General features: G+C 55.7%; 2 protein-coding genes across 2 annotated transcripts in view; one reads left to right on the top strand and one right to left on the bottom strand.

Annotated features, from left to right (window-relative positions):
* The first annotated feature begins 139 nt into the window (after window positions 1-139).
* Window positions 140-1,236, top strand: MBLAC1 (metallo-beta-lactamase domain containing 1). Its single transcript, XM_058822942.1, has 2 exons — window positions 140-1,042; window positions 1,197-1,236. Exons 1-2 carry the CDS (start codon window positions 402-404, stop codon window positions 1,234-1,236), a joined length of 681 nt encoding a protein of 226 aa, XP_058678925.1. The 5' UTR covers window positions 140-401.
* Window positions 1,237-2,270: 1,034 nt separating this feature from the next.
* Window positions 2,271-18,249, bottom strand: part of PLOD3 (procollagen-lysine,2-oxoglutarate 5-dioxygenase 3) — a 35,312-nt gene continuing 19,333 nt past the window's right edge. Inside the window, exons 9-19 of the mRNA XM_058822941.1 lie at window positions 15,831-15,946; window positions 14,365-14,469; window positions 11,721-11,846; window positions 10,834-10,975; window positions 9,559-9,675; window positions 9,288-9,353; window positions 7,371-7,472; window positions 5,735-5,851; window positions 4,953-5,087; window positions 3,864-3,988; window positions 2,271-2,448 (exon numbers count right to left, since the gene is read on the bottom strand). Of these exons, the coding sequence (XP_058678924.1) occupies window positions 2,418-2,448; window positions 3,864-3,988; window positions 4,953-5,087; window positions 5,735-5,851; window positions 7,371-7,472; window positions 9,288-9,353; window positions 9,559-9,675; window positions 10,834-10,975; window positions 11,721-11,846; window positions 14,365-14,469; window positions 15,831-15,946 (1,182 nt within the window). The 3' untranslated portion in view covers window positions 2,271-2,417. The remainder of the gene's footprint in view (window positions 2,449-3,863; window positions 3,989-4,952; window positions 5,088-5,734; window positions 5,852-7,370; window positions 7,473-9,287; window positions 9,354-9,558; window positions 9,676-10,833; window positions 10,976-11,720; window positions 11,847-14,364; window positions 14,470-15,830; window positions 15,947-18,249) is intronic.

Below are 18,249 nucleotides of genomic sequence, written 5' to 3'. Positions count from 1 at the left end.
ACAATTGGGGTGTCATTGGGGAGGAACGAGGGAAAATGGGGCAGGCCTTTGGAGGGGGGAATGGGGGAAACCATTGGGGAAATGGGGGAGTCATGGGGGTCTCCTCCCGATCTCTCCCCCCTCACAGGACATTGGGATCTTCCAACCATCGCCCCCTCCTCAAATCCGCTAGGACTCCCCAAAATTTTCCCCTCAAATCCACCTGAGAGCCCCTCAAACCTCTTCGAGATGCCCTAAATCCTTCTCGGCCCACCCCAAACCACCCTGAGATCGCCCAAACTCCCTCAAACTCCCTTTAAACCTCCAAATTCCCTTTTTAACTCCTCAAATCCCCTCAACCTCCCCAAATTCCCCTCAAACCCCCCAAATCCCCCCTTTAACCCCCTCAAATCCCCCCGGAAATGCCCCGTGGGTACCGCACGTCCCCGCTGGGCTCTCTGTCCATCCCGGGCCCCCTTTACTCCCTCCGCGTTCTCCGCGTGGGCTACAACCGCCCCAACCCCGACGGCTCCTGCCGCGCCGACGGCTCCGTCACCCTCATCCACGGCGGCCCCTTGACCGTGCTGGTGGACACCGGCGGGCCCTGGCTCCGGCCGCACCTCCCCTGCCTGCTGGGCGCCCACGGCGTCGCCCCTGAGGACATCACGCACGTCGTGGTCACCCACGGGCACTCGGACCACGCGGGCAACCTGAACGCGTTCCCGCGGGCCACGCTGCTGGTGGGCTTCGACCTGAGCCGCGGCGAGGGGCTCTACCTGCCCCACGGGCTGGCGCGGGGAGTGCCCATGGAGCTGCACCCCGGGCACCTCCGCGTCATCCCCACGCCCGGGCACACGCGGGCGCACGTCAGCCTGGTGGCGCTGGGGACGTCGGCGGGCACGGTGGCGGTGGCCGGGGATGTGTTCGAGCACGGCGAGGATGAGGGGGAGTGGGAGGCGCTGAGCGAGGAGCCCGAGGTGCAGAGGAAGAGCAGGGAGGGCTTGGTGGCCGTGGCGGAGGTGATCGTGCCCGGGCATGGGGAGCCCTTCAGGGTGGTCAGGGAGTGGGGGGAGAGACAACGAGAGGAGGAGGAGGAGGAGAAGGAGAATAAGAAAAAAGATGAGAAGAAAAAGGAGGAGGAGGAGGAGGAGGAAGGCGGCCCCTCAGGACATGGAGACACCTGCGGGGACTTCTGAGGGCGTTGCTGTGATTGACAGGAGTCTTGTCCAATCACGTCTCTCGCTGGCCAGGGCCTGAACCAATGAGAGCTTGGGAAATAAAACTCTCTGTTGCCATGGGAACTTGGCGAAGAACAACGGCCCAGTCCATCCCAGTGCCTCCCAGTTCATCCCAGTGACTCCCAGTCCATCCCAGTTCATCCCAGTGACTCCCAGTTATCCCAGTGCCTCCCAGTTCATCCCAGTGCCCTCCCAGTCCATCCCAGTAACCTTCCAGTTCGTCCCGGTTCAGTGTCCCCACAATGTCACCAGAATGTCCCAGGGGCAGGGGTGGGGGGAAGGGGTGATAGCCAATGGGAGAGGGGGCCAATAAAAACCTGCCTACGTCATCAGAGGGCGGGGCCTGCGTTGGGGAAGGGGCCTGGGGCGGGGCTCTGGATTGGGGCGGGGCAAAGGAGTTGTGGGCGGGGCTCTTGACTAGGGGGAGGAGCACAATCAGCCCCAACCAATCAGGACACGCCATGCGCCCCCCCCCCCCCCCCCGATGAGGGGGCGTGGCTTCGCGCCGCTGATATGACGTCATACACCGAGCCAAGCCAATGACGTCATCGCGCGGGGGGGACCCCCAGATTTTATTGCCAAAATTGAGACCCCCGCCCCCCCCAGTGACGCCATCGGGGTCCCCCACGGTCCCAATTTGGGGTCCCCAAAGTGTCCCCAAAGTCCAGGAGTCCCAAAATTGCCCATTTTGGGGTCCCCCAAGGTGTCCCCAATGTCCCCAAGGTGTCTCCAGGGTCTCATTTTAGGGTCCCCCCCCCCAAATTCTGGGGACATTCAGGGGTCCATGAGCAAGGCCAGGCCATAGCAGGGTCCAGGGGAGGGACCCCAAAATGTCCCCAAAATGTCCCCAGGCAGGGTCCTTGGAGAGCACGAGGCCATAGCATGGACAGGACCCCGATGTCCCCAAATGTCCCCAGTTGGGGTCCACGACCGAGGCCAGGCCATGGCGGGGTCCAGGGGTGGCTCCCCGTCGTCACCAATGTCCCCAATTTGGGGACACTCAGGTGTCCAGGGGTCAGTGCCCCGATGTCCCCAATGTCCCTCGATGTCCTCTGTGAATGTCCCCCGATGTCACCTGGTGTCTCCAATGTCCCCATCTGGGGACACTCGGGGGGTCCACGAGGACGTTGTGGGGGTGGGGGGGGGGGGGTGTCCCCAATGTCCCTCGATGTCCTCGATGATGTCCCCAAGTGTCCCCAATCAAGGGTCCATCAGCAGCACCAGCCCGTACCTGGCAGGGCACAGTGATGTCCCCAATGTCCCCAATGTGTCCCCAATGTTCCCAATCCCCCAAAGTCCCCAATCCCATTTTTCCCAAATTTTTCCCATTTTTCCCCCATTTTTGCTCAATGTCCCCAATCCCTCATTGCGCCCCAGTGTCCCCCCGGTGTCGCCCACTGTCCCCACTGTCCCCAATGTCCCCCAATGTCCCCTTGATGTCCCCACTGCCCCCACTCTATTTTCCCAATTTTTTCCCATTTTTACTCAATGTCCCCAATGTCCCCAATCCCCTCAATGTCCCCTTGATGTCCCCAATCCCACTTTCCCAATTTTTTCCCCCATTTTTATTCAATGTCCCCAATGCCCCCAATGTTGCCAATTCCCCCAGTCCCCCCAAATGTCCCCAAAGTCCCCAAAGGTCCCCAATGTCCCCTCGCTGTCCCCACTGTCCCCAATTCCCCCCAATGTCCCCAAAGTGTCCCAAAACTCCCCAATCCCCTCAATGTCCCCAATCCCATTTTCCCAATTTTTCCCCGTCTTTCCCCCATTTTTCCTCAATGTCCCCAACGTGCCCCCATTGACCCCAATGTCCCCCAATGCCCCCAAATGTCCCCAATGTCCCCAATGTCCCCAATGTCCCCCAATGCCCCCAAATGTCCCCAATGTCCCCAATGTCCCCAATGCCCCCAAATGTCCCCAATGTCCCCAATCCATTTTCCCAATTTTTCCCATTTTCCCCCCAATTTTTCCTCAGTATCCCAAATGTCCCCAATGTCCCCAATTCCCTGAAATGTCCCCACTGTCCCCATTCCATTTTCCCAATTTTTTTCCCATCTTTGCTCAATATCCCCACAGACCCCAATGCCCCCAAATGTCCCCAATGTCCCCAATCGATTTTCCCAATTTTTTCCCATTTTCCCCCCTTTTCCTCATTATCCCCAATGTCCCCAATGTCCCCACTGTCCCCAATGTCCCCAATCCATTTTCCCAATTTTTCCCATTTTCCCCCCAATTTTTCCTCAGTATCCCAAATGTCCCCAATGTCCCCAATGTCCCCACTGTCCCCATTCCATTTTCCCAATTTTTTTCGCATCTTTGCTCAATATCCCCACAGACCCCAATGCCCCCAAATGTCCCCAATCCATTTTCCCAATTTTTCCCATTTCCCCCCCAATTTTTCCTCAATATCCCCACTGTCCCCAATGTCCCCAAATGTCCCCAATGTCCCCAATCCATTTTCCCAATTTTTCCCATTTTCCCCCCAATTTTTCCTCAGTACCCCAAATGTTCCCAATGTCCCCCCAATGTCCCCACTGTCCCCACTGTCCCCAATCCATTTTCCCAATTTTTCCCATTTTCCCCCCAATTTTTCCTCAATATCCCCAATGTCCCCAATGTCCCCACTGTCCCCAAGTGCCCCCGTACCTGGCGCTGCCCGTCGGGGGCACACCTTGCCCCAGGTGCGTCAGGCGCCCGGGGTGCAGCAGGGCCCAGCCCGGGGGGGGCGCGGGGGCGACGCAGCCGTAACGGGGGAAGAGCCACCCCCCGCCCTGAAAACCAGTATGGACCAGTATAAACCAGTACGGACCGGTATGGACCAGTATAAACCAGTATAAACCAGTATAAACCAGTATAAACCAGTATAAACCAGTATGGACCAGTAGTATGGACTGGTATGGACCAGTATAAACCGGTATAAACCAGTATAAACCAGCATAAACCGGTATAAACCAGTATGGACCAGTATAAACCAGTATGGACCGGTATGGACCAGTATAAACCAGTATAAACCAGTATAAACCAGTATAAACCAATATAAGCCAGTATGGACCAGTATAAACCGGTATAAACCAGTATAAACCAGGATAAACCAGTATGGACCAGTATGGACCAGTATAAACCAGTATAAACCAGTATGGACCGGTATGGACCGGTATGGACCAGTATAAACCAGTATAAACCAATATAAACCAGTATAAACCAGTATGGACCAGTGACACATCCCAGTAACCCCAGTTCATCCCAGTAACCCCCAGTGCAGCCGTAACGGGGGAACAGCCACCCCCCGCCATAAAAACCAGTATGGACCAGTATGGACCAGTATGGACCCGTATGGACCAGTATAAACCCACATAAACCAGTATGGACCAGTATAAACCAGTATAAACCGCTTCAAGCCAGTACAAATCAGCATGGGCAGGTATAAAGCACTAACCCACCCCTGTGGCACCCAGTTCATCCCAGTAACCCCCAGTTCAAACCAGTAACCACGGGGCACTCGTCCCAGTCCCTCCCCGTCCCTCCCAGTATAAACCAGTTTATCCCAGTCCCTCCCAGTCCCTCCCAGTCCCTCCCAGTATAAACCAGTTTATCCCAGTCCCTCCCAGTATAAACCAGTTTATCCCAGTTTATCCCAGTCCCTCCCAGTCCCTCCCAGTATAAACCAGTTTATCCCAGTCCCTCCCAGTTTATCCCAGTCCCTCCCAGTATAAACCAGTTTATCCCGTTCCGTACGTGGGCGGGGCTCAGGCTGACGCTCAGGCTGATCGTGGCCGAGGGCCGGGCCGGGGCCGAGGGGGCGGGGCCAGAGGGGGCGTGGCCGGAAGGGGCGGGGTCATAACGAACCACGGAGCTCAGCACGGTGCGGCCCTGGGGGGAGGAGAGGGGATAGTGGGCGTGGCCAATAGGGACCACGCCCACACCGACCACGCCCTGATACCGGTGATGTGACCACACCCACTTAAGCCACGCCCACTTTAGTGCAGCCTTTAAAGGCCCCGCCCCATTCTACACCTTCCCTCCCAAGCCACGCCCACAAAACCCACGCCCATCTAGCCACGCCCTTCTCTCCAAGCCCCTCCCCATCACAAGGCCACGCCCCTTTCTGAGGCCCCATCCCTCTGGCCACGCCCATTTCCTTTAGCCCCACCCTTTCCCACCAAGCCCTGCCTCCTCCTTAAGCCCCTCCCCTTTCTGAGGCCCCACCCCTTCCCCTATCCCAGCCCTGCCCATCTGAGGCCACACCCATTTTCCCCAAGGCTCCACCCCTTTCCTCCAAGCCCCTCCCTCTCCCTAAGCCACGCCTCATTCTGAGTCCCCGCCCCTTTCCCTACCCCAGCCCTGTCCCTCTTTGACCACGCCCATTTCCCTTGCCCCACCCATTTTCCCTCCAAGCACCGCCCTCTCCCCAAGCCCCACCCTTTTCCCAGGCCCCTCCCATTCCCCAAGCCCCGCCCCTTTCTCTCAAGCCCCACCCTTTCTCGCAGGCCCCGCCCCTTTTTGCAGGCCCCGCCCACCTTGGGGGCGTATCCCGGGAAGAGGCGGCGGGCGATGGGGGGGAGGAGCTCCCGCAGCGCCCCCTGCAGGACCAGGTCCAGGTGCAGGGACGAGAGGGGAACCGCCCACGAGAGCACCTGGGACAGGTGAGGGACAGGTAAAGACACCTGGGTTACACCCGGGTTACGCCTGGGATACACCTGGGTTACACCTGGGACAGGTAAATACACCTTGGATACACCTGGGTTACACCTGGGACAGGTAAATACACCTGGGTTACACCCGGGTTACACCTGGGATACACCTGGGACAGGTGAGATACACCTGGGTTACACCTGGGAGTGACCCTGATACACCTGGGACAGGTAAATACACCTGGGATACACCCGGGTTACACCTGGGATACACCAGGGATACACCTGGGATAGGTAAATACACCTGGGATACACCTGGGACAGGTAAATACACCTGGCTTACACCCGGGTTACACCTGGGATACACCTGGGACAGGTAAATACACCTGGGTTACACCTGGGTTACACCTGGGACAGGTAAATACACCTGGGTTACACCTGGGCTACACCTGGGATACACCTGGGACAGGTGAGATACACCTGGGTTACACCTGGGAGTGACCCTGATACACCTGGGACAGGTAAATACACCTGGGATACACCCGGGTTACACCTGGGATACACCTGGGACAGGTAAATACACCTGGATTACACCTGGGAGTGACCCTGATACGACCGGGAACAGGTGAGATACACCCAGGTTACACCTCAGATACACCTGGGTTATGCCTGGGTTACACCTGGGTTACGCCTGGGTTACGCCTGGGACAGGTAAATACACCTGGGTCACACCTGGGTTACACCTGGGAGTGACCCTGATACACCTGGGACAGGTGAGATACACCCAGGTTACACCTCAGATACACCTGGGTTATGCCTGGGTTACGCCTGGTTACACCTGGGTTACGCCTGGGACAGGTAAATACACCTGGGTTACACCTGGGATACACCTGGGACAGGTAAATACACCTGGGTTACACCTGGGTTACACCTGGGAGTGACCCTGATACACCTGGGACAGGTAAATACACCTGGGATACACCCGGGTTACACCTGGGATACACCTGGGTTACGCCTGGGACAGGTAAATACACCGGGGTTACACCTGGGTTACACCTGGCACTGGCCCCGCCCACCAGGACAAACCAAAGCTCCACAATTGAGCCCCCGCCCCCATGTTTAAGCCCCGCCCTATTTTCTGCGACACCCCCTTTAAAGCCCCACCCCCATTGTGAAGCCCCGCCCCCATTTTGAAGCCCCACCCTCCAATTTTTAGGCTCCTGCCCCATTTTTTGGCTCCACCCCCATTTTAAGGGTCCCACCCCCCAATTTTTGGGGTTCCAAATCCCATTTTGAAACCCCGCCCACATTTTAGAGGCCACGCCCCGTTTTTTGGGGCCCATCTAATTTTTTAGGTCCCACCCCCATTTTTAGGGGGGGTCCACCCCCTTTGAAGCCCCTCCCACATTGGGAAGCCCCACCCCCATTCTATAGCTCCACCCCCTCATTTGGAAGCCCCGCCCATGTCGTGATGCTCTGTCCGCCCCTCAAAGCCCCGCCCATCCCTCGAAGCCCCGCCCACCTCGTGATGCTCCGCCCACCCCCCTCGAAGCTCCGCCTCCTCTCGCAGCTCCCGCCCGAACTGCGCCGAGAACAGCGGGAACTGGAACACGTCAGGGCAGGGCTGGAAAACGGGAAAATCACCCCAAAAATCACCCTGGGAACCCCAAAAACACCAAAAACACCAAAATCACAAAATCCTGAAACAATCCCCAAAAATATCACCCCAAAAATCCCCCCAAAAATTCCCCAAAAATCCCCCAAAAAATCCCCCACAAATGGGAACAGCGGGAACCGGAACACGTCAGGGCAGGGCTGGAAAACGGGAAAATCACCCCAAAAATCACCCTGGGAACCCCAAAAACACCAAAAACACCAAAATCACAAAATCCTGAAACAATCCCCAAAAATATCACCCCAAAAATCCCCCCAAAAATCCCCCAAAAACGGGAACAGCGGGAACCAGAACACGTCAGGGCAGGGCTGGAAAACGGGAAAATCACCCCAAAAATCACCCTGGGAACCCCAAAAACACCAAAAACACCAAAATCACAAAATCCTGAAACAATCCCCAAAAATATCACCCCAAAAATCCCCCCAAAAATCCCCCAAAAACGGGAACAGCGGGAACCGGAACACGTCAGGGCAGGGCTGGAAAACGGGAAAATCACCCCAAAAATCACCCTGGGAACCCCAAAAACACCAAAAACACCAAAATCACAAAATCCTGAAACAATCCCCAAAAATATCACCCCAAAAATCCCCCCAAAATCCCCCAAAAAATCCCCCAAAAACGGGAACAGCGGGAACTGGAACACGTCAGGGCAGGGCTGGAAAACGGGAAAATCACCCCAAAAATCACCCAGAGAACCCCAAAAAACAAAATCACAAAATCCTGAAACAATCCCCAAAAACATCACCCCAAAAATCCCCCAAAAAATCCCCCCAAAAACGGGAACAGCGGGAACTGGAACACGTCAGGGCAGGGCTGGAAAACACAAAATTCACCCCAAAAATCACCCTGGGAAACCCAAAAACACCAAATTATTGAAAACCCCAAAATCCCCAAAAAATCCCCCAAAAAAATCCAAAAAATTTTTTTAAAAATCCCCAAAAAATCCCCCAACCTCCCAACAAAATTCCTCAAAAATCCCCAAAAAATTCCCCAAAAAAATCCCCAAAAAATCACCAAACCCCCCCCCCAAAATCCCAAAAAATCCCCCCAAAAATTCCCAAAGAATCCCCAAAAAATTTCAAAAAAAATTCCCTAAAAAACCTCAAAAAAATCCCAAAATCCCAAAGGTGAGGGCGATTTTGGGGTGATTTTTTGGGGGATTTTGGGGAGACTTCGGGCATTTTTGGGGTGATTTTGGGGAATATTTTGGGGATATTTGTAGGGAATTTTTGGGGTGATTTTGGGGATATTTTTGGGGTGATTTTGGGGATATTTTGGGGTGATTTTAGGGGTATTTTTGGGGTGATTTTGGGTTGATTTTTGGGTATTTTGGGGGTGATTTTTGGGTGATTTGGGGGTAAATCTGGGGGTAAATTTGGGGGATTTTGGGGATATTTTTAGGGATATTTTTGGGGTGATTTTAGGGATGTTTTTGGGGTGATTTTGGGTTGATTTTGGGATGATTTTGGAGTGATTTTGGGATGATTTTGGGGTGATTTTGGGATGCTTTTGGGGTGATTTTAGGGATATTTTTGGGGTGATTTTGGGGATATTTTAGGAATATTTTTGGGGTGATTTTGGGGATATTTTTAGGAATATTTTCGGGGTGATTTTGGGGATATTTTAGGAATATTTTTGGTCTGATTTTGAGGTGATTTTGGGGATATTTTGGGGTATTTTTGGGGTGATTTTTGGGGATTTTTGGGGTGATTTTGGGGTGATTTTGGGGGTATTTTTGGGGTATTTTTGGGGTGATTTCGGTACCTCCTGGAACAGATTCTCCCGCAGGACCCGGCTGTAGTTGGGGTGCAGGTACAGCTGGTCCCAGTCCTGTGGGAAAGTGCCATTACTGGGACAAACTGGGACAAACTGGGACAAACTGGGACAAACTGGGAGCACTGGGAGGGGTTGCTGGTCACTGCTCTGCACTGCTTTACACCAATCTATACCGGTTTATACTGGTTTCTATTCGTCTATACTGGTTTATATCAATTTATACTGGTCCGTACTGGTTTATACTGGTTTTTTTACCCACCCAGGGGTTCCGGGGCCTCTCCCAGAGCTCGGGGTGCCTCCGCCCGGTGCTGTTGTAGCCGTTGGTCACCAGGAGGTGCCCGAAGTGGCGCCGGTTGGTGACGTGCAGGAACAGCCCCTGGGGACACCCCGAAACCCCCCAAATTCACCTCAAAATCCGCCCAAAAATCACCCTAAATTCACCCAAAGTTCACCCTAAAATTGCTCCAAAATTCACCCAAAATCCCCCCAAAATTCACCCAAAATTCACCCTAAAATCGCCCCAAGTCCACCCCAAAGTTCCCCCTAAAATCGCCCCAAAATTCACCCCAAAACTCACCCTAAAATCGCCCCAAATCCACCCAAAATTTACCCCCAAATCCCCCAAACGTCCCCCCAAAATTCACCCAAAATTCCACCCTAAAATTGCCCCAAAATTTCACCCAAAAATTGTCCCAAAATTCCACTCTAAAATCGCCCAAAATCCACCCTAAATTCACCCAAAATCCACCCAAAGTTCCCCCTAAAATTGCCCCAAAATTCACCCCAAAACTCACCCTAAAATCCCCCTAAATCCACCCAAAATTTACCCCCAAACGTCCCCCCAAAATTCCACCCAAAAATTGCCCCAAAACTTCACCCAAAAATCGTCCCAAAATTCCACTCTAAAATCGCCCAAAATCCACCCTAAATTTGCCCAAAATTTACCCTAAAATCGCCCAAAATTCACCCTAAATTCACTCAAAGTCCACCCTAAAGTTCCCCCAAAAATCACCCCAAAATTCACCCCAAAACTCACCCTAAAATCGCCCCAAATCCACCCAAAATTTACCCCCAAATCCCCCAAACGTCCCCCCAAAATTCACCCAAAATTCCACTCTGAAATCGCCCAAAATTCACCCTAAATTCACCCTAAATTCACCCAAAATTTACCCTAAAATCGCCCAAAATTCACCCTAAATTCACCCTAAATTCACCCAAAATCCACCCTAAAGTTCCCCCAAAATTCACCTTAAAAATCGCCCCAAATCTACCCTAAAATCGCCCCAAAATCGCCCCAAAATTCCACCTAAAATCGTCCCAAAGTTCCACCCAAAAAACCCCAAAGATTCGCCCTAAAACCCCCCAAAATCCCCTCAAAATTCACCCAAAATTCACCCGAAATCCACCCAAAATTCACCCTAAATCCACCCAAAATTCACCTTTAAAATTTAAGATTTTGGAGTGATTTTGGGCTGATTTTGGGGATATTTTGGGCTGATTTTGGGGCTATTTTGGGCTGATTTGGGGCTCTCACCTTCTCGCGGGCGCGGGCGCAGAACGCCATGTCGGGGTCCAGGTGGGCGTGGTCGAACACAGGCCCCTCCCCCAGCGGCCCCCGCAGCGCGGCCCCGCCCACCAGGTAGGCGCGGCTGACGTAGGGCACGTTCCACACGCCCCTGGCCACGCCCACAAAGTGTGACGTCACACGGGACACGCCCACAACAAACCCCGCCCTCCCCGGGCCACACCCGCAGCAAGCCCCGCCCACCCAGCCCACACCCACATCAAGCCCCGCCCACCCTGGTCACACCCACATCAAGCCCCGCCCACCCTGGCCACACCCACATCAAGCCCCACCCATCCTGGCCACACCCACACAAACCATGCCCTCGTGTGAGGCCAGGGACACACCCACACCAAGCCCCGCCCACCCTGACCACACCCACACAAACCACGCCTTCGTGTGAGGTCAGGGACACGCCCACACCAAGCCCCGCCCACCCAGACCACACCCACAACAAGCCATACCCCCATGCCCCGCCCTTCTAAGGCCACGCCCACGCAAACCACACCCAACACAGGCCACGCCCATATGTGAGGTCAGGGACACGCCCACAACAAGCCCCGCCCACCCCACATGGACACGCCCATCAAAGCCCCGCCCACCCACCTATTTCAAGTATCCCTGTGCCCACGTGCCCAGGTGTGCCCAGGTGTGTGCCCAGGTGTATCCCAACCATGCCCAGGTGTGCCCAGGTGTGCCCGGGTGTGCCCAGGTGTGCCCAGGTGTGCCCAGCTGTATTTAGTGTGCCCAGGTGTGCCCAGATGTGCCCAGGTGTGTACCCAGGTGTGCCCAGGTGTGTTCCCAGCCGTGCCCAGGTGCGTGCCCAGCCGTGCCCAGGTGTGCCAGGTGTGCCTCACCTGCGGTGCCCGTGCAGGATCTCCAGGTAGTCGGGTGCCCGCGCGTAGAAGCCCTCGGGGCTCAGGGCGCCCCAGAAGTTGGACCAGAGGTGCCCCGGGCGGGACAGGAGCGGGGCCAGCACCTGCCTGGGGACAGGGACACACCTGGGCACACCTGGGCACACCCGGGCACACCCGGGCACACCCGGGGACACCTGGGGACACCTGGGGACACCTGAGGGTCATTTGGGGACACCTGAGGGACACCTGGGGACACACCTGGGGACACCCGGGCACACCTGGGGACACCTGAGGGTCATTTGGGGACACCTTAGGGACACCTGGGGACACCTGGGGACACCTGAGGGTCATTGATGATCACCTGAGGGACACCTGAGGGTCATTTGGGGACACCTGGGGGACACCTGGGGACACCTGAGGGTCATTTGGGGACACCTGGGGGACACCTGGGGACACCTGGGGACAGCTGGGGACACACCTGGGGACACCTGAGGGGTTTGGGGACACCTGAGGGACACCTGGGGGACACCTGAGGGTCATTTGGGGACACCTGAGGGACACCTGGGGGGTTTGAGGACACCTGAGGGGCACCTGAGGGACACCTGGGGGACACCTGGGGACAGCTGAGGGTCATTTGGGGACACCTGAGGGACACCTGGGGACACCTGAGGGACACCTGAGGGTCATTGATGATCACCTGAGGGACACCTGGGGACACCTGAGGGACACCTGAGGGGCACCTGAGGGTCATTGATGATCACCTGAGGGACACCTGAGGGTCATTTGAGGACACCTGGGTGACACCTGGGCACACCTGGGGATACCTGAGGGGTTTGGGGACACCTGAGGGGTTTGGGGACACCTGAGGGGCACCTGAGGGACACCTGGGGGACACCTGAGGGGTTTGGGGACTCAGGGCTCACTCACAGGTCACTCAGGGTCAGTGGTCACTCAGGGTCACTCGGGGTCACTCAGGGTCACTCATTGGTCACTCAGGGTCAGAGGTCACTCACTGGTCACTCAGGGTCACTCATTGGTCACTCATTGGTCACTCAGGGTCACTCAGTGGTCACTCATTGGTCACTCAGGGTCACTCAGTGGTCACTCAGGGGTCACTCAGGGGTCACTCATTGGTCACTCAGGGTCACTCAGTGGTCACTCAGGGGTCACTCAGTGGTCACTCAGTGGTCACTCATTGGTCACTCGGGGTCACTCAGGGTCACTCAGGGTCACTCAGTGGTCACCCAGTGGTCACTCATTGGTCACTCAGGGGTCACTCATTGGTCACTCAGGGTCACTCAGGGGTCACTCAGGGGTCACTCATTGGTCACTCAGGGTTACTCAGGGGTCACTCAGGGGTCACTCCGGGTCACTCAGGGGTCACTCATTGGTCACTCGGGGTCACTCATTGGTCACTCAGTGGTCACTCATTGGTCACTCATTGGTCACTCAGGGGTCACTCAGGGGTCACTCAGGGTCACTCATTGGTCACTCAGGGGTCACTCAGGGGTCACTCAGTGGTCACTCATTGGTCACTCAGGGGTCACTCAGGGGTCACCCAGTGGTCACTCATTGGTCACTCAGGGGTCACTCATTGGTCACTCAGGGTCACTCAGGGGTCACTCAGGGGTCACTCATTGGTCACTCAGGGTTACTCAGGGGTCACTCAGGGGTCACTCCGGGTCACTCAGGGGTCACTCATTGGTCACTCAGTGGTCACTCAGGGGTCACTCAGGGTCAGAGGTCACTCAGGGTCACTCAGGGGTCACTCAGGGGTCACTCAGGGTCACTCAGGGGTCACTCAGGGGTCACTCAGGGGTCACTCATTGGTCACTCAGGGTCACTCAGTGGTCACTCAGTGGTCACTCATTGGTCACTCAGGGTCACTCAGTGGTCACTCAGGGTCACTCATTGGTCACTCAGGGGTCACTCAGTGGTCACTCATTGGTCACTCATTGGTCACTCAGGGGTCACTCAGGGGTCACTCAGGGTCACTCAGTGGTCACTCAGGGGTCACTCAGGGGTCACTCAGGGTCACTCATTGGTCACTCAGGGGTCACTCAGGGGTCACTCAGTGGTCACTCATTGGTCACTCAGGGGTCACTCAGGGGTCACTCAGTGGTCACTCATTGGTCACTCAGGGGTCACTCAGGGGTCACCCAGTGGTCACTCATTGGTCACTCAGGGGTCACTCATTGGTCACTCAGGGTCACTCAGGGGTCACTCAGGGGTCACTCATTGGTCACTCAGGGTTACTCAGGGGTCACTCAGGGGTCACTCCGGGTCACTCAGGGGTCACTCATTGGTCACTCAGGGTCACTCAGGGTCACTCAGGGGTCACTCAGGGGTCACTCATTGGTCACTCAGGGGTCACTCAGGGTCACTCAGGGTCACTCATTGGTCACTCAGTGGTCACTCAGGGGTCACTCAGGGTCAGAGGTCACTCAGGGTCACTCAGGGGTCACTCAGGGGTCACTCAGGGTCACCCAGGGGTCACTCAGGGGTCACTCAGTGGTCACTCATTGGTCACTCAGGGTCACTCAGTGGTCACTCAGGGTCACTCATTGGTCACTCATTGGTCACTCAGGGGTCACTCAGTGGTCACTCAGGGGTCACTCAGGGGTCACTCGGGGTCACCCCGTACCTGTTCTGCTCTATCAGTGCCCTCAGCGCTCCGCGGTCGCTCAGGGCGACGTCGCTGTCCAGGCTCAGGTAGAGCTCGCAGCGCGGGTCCCGCCGGCACAGCGACCTGCGCCACGCCGAAACCCCAAAATCGCCCCAAAAACACCCCAAAATCACCCCAAAAAACCCCCAAAACCCCAAAAATCACCCCAAAAACACCCCAAAATCACCCCAAAATCACCCGGGACACCCCAAAATCACCCGGGGCACCCCAAAATCACCCCAAAAATCACCCCAAAAATCACCCGGAGCACCCCAAAATCACCCCAAAACCGCCCCAAAAATCACCCGGGGCACCCCAAAAACCCCAAAAACCACCCAGGACACCCCAAAAATCACCTTGGGACATCCCAAAATCACCCGGGACACCCCAAAAACCCCAAAAACCACCCAGGACACCCCAAAAATCACCTTGGGACATCCCAAAATCACCCGGGACACCCCAAAAACCCCAAAAATCACCTGGGGCACCCCAAAAATCACCTGGGACACCCCAAAATCACCAGGGACACCCAAAAAACGCCAAAAATCACCCGGGGCACCCCCAAAATCACCTGGGACACTCCAAAAATCACCCGGGGCACCCCAAAAACCCCAAAAATCACCCGGGACACCCCAAAATCACCCGGGGCACCCCAAAAATCACTTGGGACACCCCAAAAATCACCTGGGACACCCCAAAAACCCCAAAAATCACCCGAGACACCCCAAAAATCACCTGGGGCACCCCAAAACCGGCTCAGGGACCCCAAAAACGGGTCAGGGGACCCCCCCAAAAATGACCCCGCCCACCCCCCCATTTAGCCAACTGTTGGCCCCTCCCGCTTTTGGCCCCTCCCCCTTTTGCCCCTCCCTTCTTTAGCCCCCCTTTAAGCCCCTCCCCCTTTTCCCCAGCCTCTCCCCCCTTAGCCCCGCCCCCTTTGTCCTCCCTGCCCCTTTTTGGCCCCTTTGACCCCGCCCCTTTTAGCCCCGCCCCCATACATGACGAGCTCTCAGGACATGCTCCTCCCCTTTTCCCTTTAGCCCCGCCCCCTTTGACCCCTTAGCCCCTCCCCTTTCCTTTTAGCCCCACCCCCTTTCCCTTTAGCACCACCCCCTTAGGCCCCGCCCCTGTACATGCCGAGCTCTCGGGCCGCCCCTCCTTCTTTAGCCCCACCCCCTTTCCCTTTAGCTCCTCCCCTTTTACCCCTCCCCCTTAGGCCCCGCCCCCTTTAGCTCCTCCCCCCGTATGTGCCGAGCTCTTGGGCCGCCCCTCCCTCTTTAGCCCCACCCCCTTTCCCTTTATCCCCGCCCCCTTTAGGCCCCGCCCCCCATACATGCCGAGCTCTCGGGCCGCCCCCCTTTCCCTTAGGCCCCTCCCCCTTTCCCTTAGGCCCCACCCCTTTCCCTTAGGCCCCACCCCTTTCCCTTAGGCCCCGCCCCCCGTACATGCCGAGCTCTCGGGCCGCCCCTCCCCCCAGCCCCTCCCCCTCGCGGTGGGCGGAGCTGAAGCGGCGCCGGAGGCGGGGCCAGAGCGAGTCCAGCAGGGGGGCGTGGCCTGGGACCTGGGGGAGGGGACAGAGAGGGGACAGTGGGGACAGCGGGAAAAATGGGGGAAAAAATGGGGAAAACGGGACTGGGGACGTTGGGGACATTGGGGACGTTGGGGACATTGGGGACAGTGGGGACATTGGGGGGATTGGGGACATTGGGGGGATTGGGGACATTGGGGGGATTGGGGACATTTGGGGACATTGGGGACAGTGGGAAAAATGGGGGAAAAAATGGGGAAAACGGGACTGGGGACACTGGGGGGAAATGGGGACAGTGGGGACATCGGGGACATCGGGGGGATTGGGAAAAAATTGGTGAAAATGGGAAAAAACGGGATTGGGGACGTTGGGGACATTGGGGACATTGGGGGGATTGGGGACATTTGGGGACAGTGGGGGAAAATGGGGGAAATTAGGGGGGAAAAGGGATTGGGGACATTGGGGACATTTGGGGACATTGCGGGACATTTATGGCATTGGGGACATTTTTGGGATTTGGGGACATTGGGGACATATGGGGGGATTGGGGACATTGGGGGAAAACGGGGAAAAATGGGATTGGGGACATTTGGGGGAATTAGGGGGATTTGGGGACATTGGGGACATTGGGAAAAATGGGGAAAATGGGGAGGAAAAGGAATTGAGGACATTTGGGGACATTTTTGGGATTTGGGGATTTAGGGGAATTTGGGGACATCGGGGATATTTTTGGGATTTGGGGACATTGGGGGGATTGGGGACATTGGGAAAAAATGGAGGGAAATGGGGAAAATGGGACTGGGGACATTGGGGGGAAATGGGGACAGTGGGGACATTCATGGGATACGGGGACATCGGGGAGATCGGGGGGATTGGGAAAAAATTGGTGAAAATGGGAAAAAACGGGATTGGGGACGTTGGGGACATTGGGGACATTGGGGACATTGGGGGGATTGGGGACACTGGGAAAAATAGGGGAAAAAATGGGGAAAATGGGACTGGGGACATTGGGGACATTGGGGACATTTGGGGGATTTGGGGACATTGGGAAAAAATGGGGAGAAAAATGGGGAAAACCGGGAAAAATTGGGAAAATGGGATTGGGGACATTGGGGACATTGGGGACATTTTTGGGACTTGGGACATTTGGGGCACATTAGGGGGGGTTGGGGCTATTTTGGGATATTTCGGACATTTGGGGACATTGGGGACACCGGGGACATTGGGGACATTTGGGGACACTGGGAAAAATGGGGAAAAAAATTGGGAAAATGGGATTGGGGACATTGGGGACATTGGGGGACATTTATGGGATTGGAGAAATTTTTGGGATTTGGGGACATTGTGGAGATTTGGGGACATTGGGGACATTGGGGGAAAATGGGGGAAATTGGGGGGGGAAAGGGATTGGGGACATTTGGGGACATTTGGGGACATTTTTGGGATTTGGGGATTTAGGGGAATTTGGGGACATTGGGGTCATGGGAGATATTTTTGGGATTTGGGAGCTTTGGGGACATTGGGGACAGTTTTGGGATTGGGGACATTGGGAAAAAATGGAAGAAAATGGGGAAAATGGGATTGGGGACATTGGGGACATTGGGGACATTCGGGGGATTTGGGGACATTGGGAAAACAACTGGGAAAACAGGGTTTGGGACATTGGGGACATTGGGGACATTTATGGCATTGGGGACATTGGGGGGACATTGGGGACATTTATGGGATTGGGGACATTTGGGGGATTTGAGGACATTGGGGACATTTTTGGGACTTGGGACATTTGGGGCACATTAGGGGGGGTTGGGGCTATTTTGGGATATTTCGGACATTTGGGGACTTTGGGGACATTGGGGACATTGGGGACATTTGGGGACACTGGGAAAAATGGGGAAAAAAATTGGGAAAATGGGATTGGGGACATTGGGGACATTGGGGGACATTTATGGGATTGGAGAAATTTTTGGGATTTGGGGACATTGTGGAGATTTGGGGACATTGGGGACATTGGGGGAAAATGGGGGAAATTGGGGGGGGAAAGGGATTGGGGACATTTGGGGACATTTGGGGACATTTTTGGGATTTGGGGATTTAGGGGAATTTGGGGACATTGGGGTCATGGGAGATATTTTTGGGATTTGGGAGCTTTGGGGACATTGGGGACAGTTTTGGGATTGGGGACATTGGGAAAAAATGGAAGAAAATGGGGAAAATGGGATTGGGGACATTGGGGACATTGGGGACATTCGGGGGATTTGGGGACATTGGGAAAACAACTGGGAAAACAGGGTTTGGGACATTGGGGACATTGGGGACATTTATGGCATTGGGGACAT

The sequence above is a fragment of the Ammospiza caudacuta genome, chromosome 36, assembly GCF_027887145.1.
Source record: "Ammospiza caudacuta isolate bAmmCau1 chromosome 36, bAmmCau1.pri, whole genome shotgun sequence".
Classification (NCBI taxonomy): Eukaryota; Metazoa; Chordata; class Aves; order Passeriformes; family Passerellidae; genus Ammospiza; species Ammospiza caudacuta.
Note: the sequence above shows the minus strand (reverse complement) of the source record. Positions and strands in the feature narration are given on the sequence as shown.